This window comes from Metopolophium dirhodum, chromosome 7, assembly GCF_019925205.1.
Source record: "Metopolophium dirhodum isolate CAU chromosome 7, ASM1992520v1, whole genome shotgun sequence".
Lineage (NCBI taxonomy): Eukaryota > Metazoa > Arthropoda > Insecta > Hemiptera > Aphididae > Metopolophium > Metopolophium dirhodum.
In genome coordinates, this window is record NC_083566.1 from 359,388 (window position 1) to 369,055 (window position 9,668).

At 28.6% G+C, this 9,668-nt stretch overlaps 2 protein-coding genes across 2 annotated transcripts; one reads left to right on the forward strand and one right to left on the reverse strand.

Annotated features, from left to right (window-relative positions):
- The first annotated feature begins 578 nt into the window (after nucleotides 1-578).
- LOC132949079 (leukocyte elastase inhibitor-like) lies at nucleotides 579-4,874 on the forward strand. Its single transcript, XM_061019851.1, has 7 exons — nucleotides 579-827; nucleotides 1,299-1,643; nucleotides 1,706-1,926; nucleotides 1,990-2,214; nucleotides 3,852-3,992; nucleotides 4,059-4,395; nucleotides 4,463-4,874. Exons 2-7 carry the CDS (start codon nucleotides 1,299-1,301, stop codon nucleotides 4,772-4,774), a joined length of 1,581 nt encoding a protein of 526 aa, XP_060875834.1. The 5' UTR covers nucleotides 579-827; the 3' UTR covers nucleotides 4,775-4,874.
- On the reverse strand, nucleotides 4,782-7,760 carry LOC132949080 (U1 small nuclear ribonucleoprotein A). The gene is made up of 6 exons (XM_061019852.1): nucleotides 7,545-7,760; nucleotides 6,937-7,023; nucleotides 6,680-6,852; nucleotides 5,297-5,480; nucleotides 5,129-5,219; nucleotides 4,782-5,064 (listed from the first exon to the last, which is right to left on the reverse strand). Exons 2-6 carry the CDS (start codon nucleotides 7,001-7,003, stop codon nucleotides 4,905-4,907), a joined length of 675 nt encoding a protein of 224 aa, XP_060875835.1. The 5' UTR covers nucleotides 7,004-7,023; nucleotides 7,545-7,760; the 3' UTR covers nucleotides 4,782-4,904.
- Between the last annotated feature and the right edge of the window lie 1,908 nt (nucleotides 7,761-9,668).

Genomic DNA, 9,668 nt, shown 5'->3' on the forward strand with positions numbered 1-9,668 from the left:
ATTCATTAATATTGTTTATTAGCTCGAATACTTCAAAATATGTATAAATGGGTTTATTATATTTTATTTTATCTACGACGTAATTAACAAACGTTGCGTAAAGTATACTTCATAATACTCCATATTGTATTGCATTCTGCAGACTGACCACTGCTGTAGGTATTAGGCCGTACAGTGTTTGTAAATGTATTATAAGATATAATTATTAATATAGTTAAGTTTTTTTTTTTAAAGCTCCCCCTCGCGCATTTCTGCAACACGACGTTCCTATACAGTACCTATACGCGTTAATCAAATTATTATTTATCAAGCTCGGAAAAAAATAAGAGACTGACTATTGCTCACCGGCGCAGGTAACCATAATATGAATAATATTATTATTATTACACGTCGCGGAATACACACGAAATGGAACAGTAAAATGGATTACAATTTACAACGTGCAAAAACGAGTTTTTTGTTACGAGCGCCCAACATCGCCGATGTATGGTACATATATATATGTGTGTATATTATACATTATACTTATTTAATATTATGTATATAATTTATTACAGGAAGACAAAAACAAAACGAACCGCTGTACAGTTCGCTCCTGCAGCACACCACGGCCCCACTACTCTGTACACTCACACACGTCAGACCTTGACCATTATAATATTATCATCTCTACTCTTACACTACCATACGAGTATTATTATTATTATTATTTTTACTAAATAGGTATTGGATTGAGAATCGATCAGTTATATTTAATGAATTCACGCCGCAGTACGTGAACTCCGCATTATCCACATAGGATACCACCGTTGGACCCTACTGCAGAGGTATATTATGTTTTATTGTTTTTAACGTTAATATAGTATTAAAATAATATAATAACCATAATATTTGAATGCTGTCCTAGGTATGTTTAAAATGGGATTATTTTTTATATTATATGAGGATTACACTACCACCGCTAAGCATTTATTATACAGTATACCTACACATATAAGTATACGTATAGCAAAATAATGTCCTCCCAATTATAATGAAACCAAATCACAGTCAAACCTTTGATCAGATTCCCAATCAAAAATTATCAATAGGCGTAATTATTAGGATTTAATTATAAAATATTAAAATCATGGTTGTGACACTAATGTTCACTGCAAGCAATGTAGAAAATGTAGGCACAATATTTTACTGAAAATCAAACGGTCTTTCTATTAATTGATCGTTTGGTTTCAACACAGCATATTTTTTTTTTATATTTAAGTCACCTATGAAAACTCAATGTATTTGTATCTTTTTAGATGTGGTCAAAAATGTTGCTGTTAAGTTTAAATATTTACATTATACTGTCAATAGTGGATGGCAGTAAAATCATTTTTTTGGATTCTGTGATGCAGAAAAATCCTATTAATGAAACCTTAGCTATGAATGAAACTGGACCTATGAATGAAATTGTATCTATGGGTTCTATGTTTTTAGATAAATTTACTAATGTAAATAGACCTATAAACATTAATACAATTACGAATGAAACACAAAATATGATTGGAACTAAAACTATGAATGAAACTCAACCTATAAATGTAACTAAACCTATAAATGAAACAATTCATCAACAAGTACACAACTCAACTTCAAATACAGAGGTAAATTATTTTATCTCTAATTTTACATTGTAATATTTGTTAATCATATTTTGAAATTTCAGAAATTGACTCTAGGTCTATTAGATGCAACATTGAATATTGACAGATCAATTGACAGTTTGCAATCACATGGTTCTAATCATGATCATAATATAGTTATATCACCGATATGTATAGCGGCAGCTATGTCACTTGTTCTTCTGGGAGCTCATGGTGAAACCAAAACAGAAGTTGGTAAATTGTTTGGTTACGATGAGATCACATTAAGTCATTTAGCTGACAAGTGAGAGTTTGTAAATTTTATTTTGTATCTTAAACTCTAAAAGTATTTTTTATATATTTATAGAAGTAACCAAAATTTTAAGGATTTGGGAACATTATTAAATTACTTTCAAACCAACTCTGGTGAAAAATTGGGCACAGAAGTTAACCTAGCAAAAGCAATGTTTGTTCAAAATGGCTATAATCTTACAAAAAATTTTATAAAAGCAGCTGAAGATTATTTAAACTCCCAATTAGTTACAGTTAATTTCCAATCAGATGGAGAACACACAAAACACATTATAAACCAGTATGTATTAATCACTATTAGTCACTACATTTTATCACTTATGATTCACTAACCATATAATATGAATTACAATAGGTATTGTAGGTTATAACTTATAAAGATTAATTAATTTTAATTTATACATGTCTTTTTATTATAACTGTTTAATTTTCTTAAGTGATCAAATATTTATTTTTATTAATATATTTATATACCTGATAATGTATGTCAGGTTACTGCTCAGTTAATTTTTCTTATTTTTATATATCATACTTCTGAAGATCATTATTATAAACATTTATTTTAGAATTTTAGGGTACAACTATACGCTTAGGGACTATAATTAATTAAATGATTAATTAATCATAGGTAATAAATTATTTCACTGACTAGTTTTTCATAATAAAATTGTACATCATCTTAATCATTTGGTATTGATAAATTTTGTTTTCATAAACTTGAATCATCTATTAATCAGGTTTCTTTTTATTATTCATTATTCTATCATAGTTAAATATTATATCATTATTTGTTGCCAGTGGGCAGCTTCTCCACCATATCTTCTGTCAGTAGCCTCCTTCATGTTATCATTTAAGCCTATTTTTACAAAATCTGTATAGATCAGGGGTATTCAAACTGTGCGTCGCGACTCCCAGGGTAAACATGAGATTTGTAGAAGGTAGCCGCTTCAAAGCACCGGAAGCCAAAATTAATGTACGTCAAGTTTAATTAATATAAATATTATTTATAATCATTAAAGCAATTATGGAAACAATAGTGAAACACATTACACAATTATTTGAAGTTTTATTTAAAGTAACTGTTATTATCACTCATATTAGCTATAATTTGTTTAAATTTTATCATAATAATTTGGGAGCCGTAAAGTTTGAATACCTCTGGTGTCGATTGTTTAATTCAAATAAAGTACAAGACAACCAAATTATTTAATTACTACAATTAATACAACTTAGAGCCGTTCTTACAATGTCTTAACCGTCCGAATTCTGCTGGTAATAAAATCTATTAACAGTTGGTTAGTGTTAACCAACAACACTTTACCAGACATTTGTTTTTAATGATGTATGTTGAAACTTAAATATATTATGTGCACAGGTTAAATTTAATATTTTTTCTTTTTTTAATTGGTCATTAAGCCCGGCAACTATGGCCATTAGCTGTTTGTTTGTTTTGTTTGTAGGGGAGGATACTGTTGGTTGGTAAACACGTGTGTGTGGTTTTTGGCAGATTTTCAAGTGGGCACCCGTAGGTATCTGCCATGCCCAGGTGGGGGATGGCGGCACTTGTTCTCCGGACACCGTGACTTGTCCGAAGAAAAATGCTGCCCATGGCCGAGGAATCAAACTCGGGTAGACTGCGTCGCAGCCGACGTCTTAGTCTGCTCGGCCACTCCATCCCTCAAATTTAAAATTATTTTATTGAAAATATACATTTTACTATTTTAGTACAGTGGTTGTTTTAAAATAAGTTTGAACCAAAATTAAAAAATTGATGAAAGAACACATTTATTTTAAATCTAAAATTTCAAAGTTAATTTTATTTTTAATCAAATATATCACTTTAATTTTGGATATTAAATAAATTATATAAGGACATTTTTTAGATTTATTAGTAACACTTTTTTTAAATTTAAATAGATGGGTGTCGAATCAAACACGTGGAAAAATCAATGATATATTACCTGATATCCCTCCAGCTGATACCAAGACTATTATTGCAAGTGCTTTATATTTCACAGGCGAATGGGAGAACCCATTTTTTATCAACTATACTAGAATGTAAGTCAAACTATTCAAAAAGTTTATATAAAATATTAACTGTAATAAATATTATGTTTTTTTTAGAAAACCATTTTGTTATGGAGCAATTACTGGTGAAAGAAAATCACCCAAACAAAACAAGGATTGTATATATGTCCAAATGATGGTAGGCAGTAGTGAAGTATTATTTCATAAAAATGAAGGATTAGAGTTTAAAGCCATAGGGCTACCATACAAAGGCAATCAATTTATAACATATTTTGTGCTTCCCGACACAAACGTCAGTTTAAGCAGTTTAACAGCAAAAATGAATGGGAAAACAATCAAAAACATAACCAAAACTGCAAAGATCACAGAACTTACATACTTTGTCCCTAAAATGACTCTTAAGTCTTTGACTAACCTACGACCAGTTTTGCAGGTATATATTTAACTTAATTTTCAATACAATTTGATTTTAAGGTATCCGTTGTTTTTTTTTTTTTTAGAACTTAGGAATTAACAAAATGTTTGACCCTTTAAAGGCTGATTTATCAAATATGGCTTCAGACCCAGGTTCTTACATTAGTGATATTTTACACCAAGTTGAAATTGATGTCAATGAAATTGGTACAGTGGCGTCAGCAGCTACTGTAGTAACTATAACAAGAGGAGGCCAGACTATTTTTAATGTAAACAAGCCATTTATTTTTTTTATTCATCATGTAGAAAGTGATACAGTAGTATTTTGGAGTACTGTATATAAACCTATGCCATATTCAATGACACCACCAAATTTAAATTCTTTTAAAAAAACATAAATCCCTATTAGTGTAATTTAAATATTTAAAAAGTTTTTTTTATTGTAATCTTGAATACTTATACAAATATAATAATATATATGTTATGTTACTTCACAAATGATCAGTGCATTAATCGTCATGAACAATTTTACTTTTTAGCGAATGTAATTTTCATTGCATGAGTAGGTGTGATCTTGAAACCATTTAATGATAGCTTGGCAGTATTTGATTGGTGTTCATTTTCGAATTCAACAAAAGCAATATCGTGTCTGTTTGGTACAAGTCGCACTTCTTTGAATCCAGGGAATCTGCAGAAATTAAAATAATTCATATTAAGCTCAATTGTATACAAAACAATCACACAAAACATACTGGTTAAACAGCATAGATAACATCATCTCAGTCGTTTCGTCTGGAAGGTTGGTCAAGAACAGAATCTGGTTAGGCGGTTGTTCGGGTACATCTGTTGAAGAATAAGGATTAATTTTGATACTATGGCAATACAATTAACGTAAAACAAGAAGTTTAAATAACACTCACTACCACCAGATACACCTCCTGGGTTGTTTTGTTGTGCCAAAGCACGGGCCTGTTCTTTGGCTGCTTTACGTCTCTTTTTTGCTTCTTCGTCATCCTTTGGCTTCTTGGGTTTTTTCTGGCGTTCAACAAAAGTACCTTTCATTTTCGCAATTATATCTGATTCTGATTTAGCAAATTGTATACGCTAAAAAATAAAATAAAATCATTCTCCTAACACTGATACTGTATTGTTCAATTACATTGAACAGTAAAACATTCTGTTTTTGATTAAATTTTGTATAGTATCAGTATAAATATCACAAAGAAATTTCCTTTCATGAAACTTATATTACTCATTATTAATATTGATGACTGAAAGTAAAATGTCTGTGTTTTTTGGTATGTATTGAGTTAAGTTTTATAAAATATTGATAAAAGAACTTAATAAAATTTGAATGAATAATTACGATATACATAAAAGAATATCTGTTTATTAAGTGTGTGGAAAAGAAATTATTCAATCAAATTTTTTATACTAAAAACTTAATTAAAACATTGGAATAGAAATCATCTACTAAAACTGCTACGTTTATAAAATTAATTAAAATTATACACATAATTTTATTCTGAAAAAGATTTGTTAACCAGGGTGAATGCCAAAATGAATGATGACCTTGATAAAATACTAGTATTTATAATTAACAGTATTTGAAAAGTTTACTTGAAAACTGAATTTGTTTACAGCATAAAAAACAAAGTTAATTTGGTCGTACATTTAAATTCTGATTTAATATTTTTTTTAAATATAAGAGTAAGGTAAAATAAGAATGCTAGACCACCGCCCCATACTCAAGTATCGAGTGAACTAGGAAAAAGTAGAGTATTGTAACATTGCTGTAACATATTTAATAAAACGTAAAATGTTGAAGGCCTTCAGTACTTGGATGTAGTGGTCAAAATTTAGGGTAGGATATAAATAGATTCCAAGATCTTTGAAAAAGAAGTCGTTTAAGAGGCATGCCATCAAGAAAGTATTTGTGGAATATAGAAGAACGACGCTTATAAAAGGTTATAGCATGGTAGGTAATTACTTAAGTTTGATATAAGGTCTACCTGCTGTACCCAAAGGTAAACATATTCATTTCAGATTGGACTAAGTGATTGGTATCAGCAAAGAGAAGGAATTTTGACTGAACATTAGAATTTTTCAATACTACCAAGTAGACAAAATTTTGATTCAATCACATTATAAAATAAATTTTGAAAACAAATTGTATTCACATTCTATATGATATAACTATATAAGTGAGTTATGTTGACAAACACATTCTTTCTAAACACTGATACTATATAAGATATAACCTCGGACGTAACTATAATATATTATTAGGTATTAATACTTACCATTGGCTTATCATAAAATGGAAATCCTTGCATTGCACGTAAAGCATTTGTAGAACTGGTTATATCTTTAAATATAACAAACGCTTGTCCATTCATTTTAATACCTTTCATTGCCACAATATCAAGTATTTGTCCAAATTGAGAAAAAATTGCGTACAAAGATTTCTTCAAGTCTTTAAAAATAAAAATTAATGTAAACAATACATTTGTTTGAAGCAACTATTATTCTAAATTAATTGACTCCAATAAAAACTTACCATCTTTTTTTATTTTTTCGTTTAAGTTGTTTATATAGATGGTATGATTTGGACGTGTGTCCAACATTTTTACACAATTTCTATAAACTAAAAATAATTTTTTCAATTAATACAACATATAATATAATATAATACAATGCAATACAATAAATAAAATTGGATGCTAATAGGTATTGACTGTAATGTATAAATAAGTTTTAAAAAAAACGCTTAGCCAAACTATGAATTGCAGAATAATATTTGTTAACTTAACGTTATTTACATATTAAATACTACGAATCAAGATATTATCTTCATATTTGATAAATGCCTACTCTTTTAACTTAAAATTTGTAATAAAAAAAGAAATCCTCATAAACGTATGTACGTGAGATTTACTAAATAAATCTTTGCAAATGTGTTGGTCAAATAAAGACATAAAGTGCATAGAAATAGAACATTATTTCATCGAGGTGATGTTGGCAATATCGTCAGGTAGAGAAGAATTAGTGGGCCAAAGGCTCGATGCGGAAAATCGAATGACGTGTTTTCTAACATTATTTTTTAAGAAAACACATCGCCGACCCAACGCCGTCGAAGACGAAAACCACAAGTCCATACGTACTCACCTAATCAGTTATGTACCGACTACCGACGAAGATATTACTCTGGTGTTGGAGGGTAAACGTAAATTAATCGAATGTACTCTAAAATTTCCCGGTGGGATAAACAATTCACAATTCGGTAAAAACTAAAAAGTTGATCTGAAACATGACAATTATCGAGTTCGGCTTCGGCATCAGGAACTTTGGTAACGATAACGAAACGCACATCATAAACAAAACGGCGTCGGCTAATCAAAATCAGTCCGGCCATCGCCGACATTGTATATAATATTATTTTGTATACCATTAGCTAGCTACAAAAAACAATGTTAGATGGCGCTGCAGGTCGTAAATATCATAGCTGATAAAGTGATAACAATATCACAATAATTATTTTACTATAAGCACCAAGGTATAATATTTCTGACATATATTATGACTATTGTCTATAGGAGTATAATATGTCGATTTTTTTTTTTATGTATATTTTTATTTTACTGACATTTAATTAGTGGCATAAATTCATCAAGTTCGCCACGGAGCTGACGTTTACAGTGGGTAAAATAGGCGCAATTTAAGTTTTTGACTTGGAAGAGCTTTACATGTTTAAATGTAACGGACCAATGAGGGGTTCTGCCTGATTAAGAGGTTAAAATATCTTTCTAAAATATATTACTTTGTGCTATATAATATAACATAATATTATATTTATAATTTCTGTTCTCCCCCATCTTCCTACATTTCATACATCTACCTATTAATAAAATGAAAAAGGTGGGTAAGTGGATGTCGCTCTGCTGTACAGTAGGTGACAAGTGGGTCACTGTAATGGATGGTGTTAAATTTGAAATCAATGATATAATATCATTGTATAAGAAAAACGATTCTGAGCGAAAACGGTCAGTCAGCCTATGATATTACCAAGTATATTTGATGATATTATTGTGAATAAAGTAATTTATATATAACCTATTTACGTGGAACCTTGTTTTAAATTTTCAATCCTAAGCTATAAAAGTTGAACATTTTATAAATTTTCAACTACAAAATAATTATTAAATTTTAAATATTATAAATTTTGTCAAAATTCAAACTTTAAATGCTTATAAAAAAAAATTGTGCCAATGTATTTTTAATATTTTTCAACTGCTATTGTAACATTATATCAGGAGCTTTGCATTAAATTTTCAAGCTTTTTACCCAACAAATAAAATTTTATTGATATTTATAGGAAAAAAAAACTAAAAAAAAGTCCGTAAACAGCTCAAAAAGAGTCAAATTATTTTATTAATTTTATCGTGTATAGAAAATGCTAATATAAACATTCAGTAAAATTTTCAAATATCCACAGTCATTAGTTTTTTAATTACAACAAAATAAGAAATTCATTACATGAGAAATCGATTGTATTAAATGTTGTAAAAATATGAATTTCAAACGCTCATAAAAATTTAATTTGACTTTCTTGTAGACATTTTTTTTTGATAAAGGTAGACAACTTATGAGGAATCTTATATTACATTTTCAAATCTTAGATATTTATAAAAAAAAATTGTGCCGATGTATTTTTAATATTTTTCAACTACCATTTAAGTAATATATCAGGAGCCTTTTAAATATTATTTTATTGACAATTATAGAAAAAAAAAATTGAAAACTGACAATGCCCGTAAACAGTTTAAAAAGAGTCAAAATATATTCAAAATTTGATAGTGTATAGAAAATGAGAATATAATTATTAAGTGCAATTTGCATGCATTTCAGTTTTTCGTTTTTGAATTACGACAAAATAACAAAATCACTACATGAGAAATCGAGTGAATATCTAATCTTGTAAAAATATGAACTTTAAACGCTCATAATAATTTAATTTGATTTGCTCCAAGACATTTTTTTTTTTTTGATAAAGGTAGACAAACTTATGAGAAATCTTGTATTACATTTTCAAATCTTACACTTAAAAAGAAAAATGTTTATGAATTCTCAACTCAAAATAATTGTATAATTTTCGTGATTTTCAGTATTTTGTCAAGATTTGAACTTTAAATGCTTTTAAAAAAAACTGTGACTAAGGATTTTTAATATTTTTCAAATGTCATTGTAACAATATAGTAGGAGCCTTGTATTAAAATTTCAAGCATTTTTACC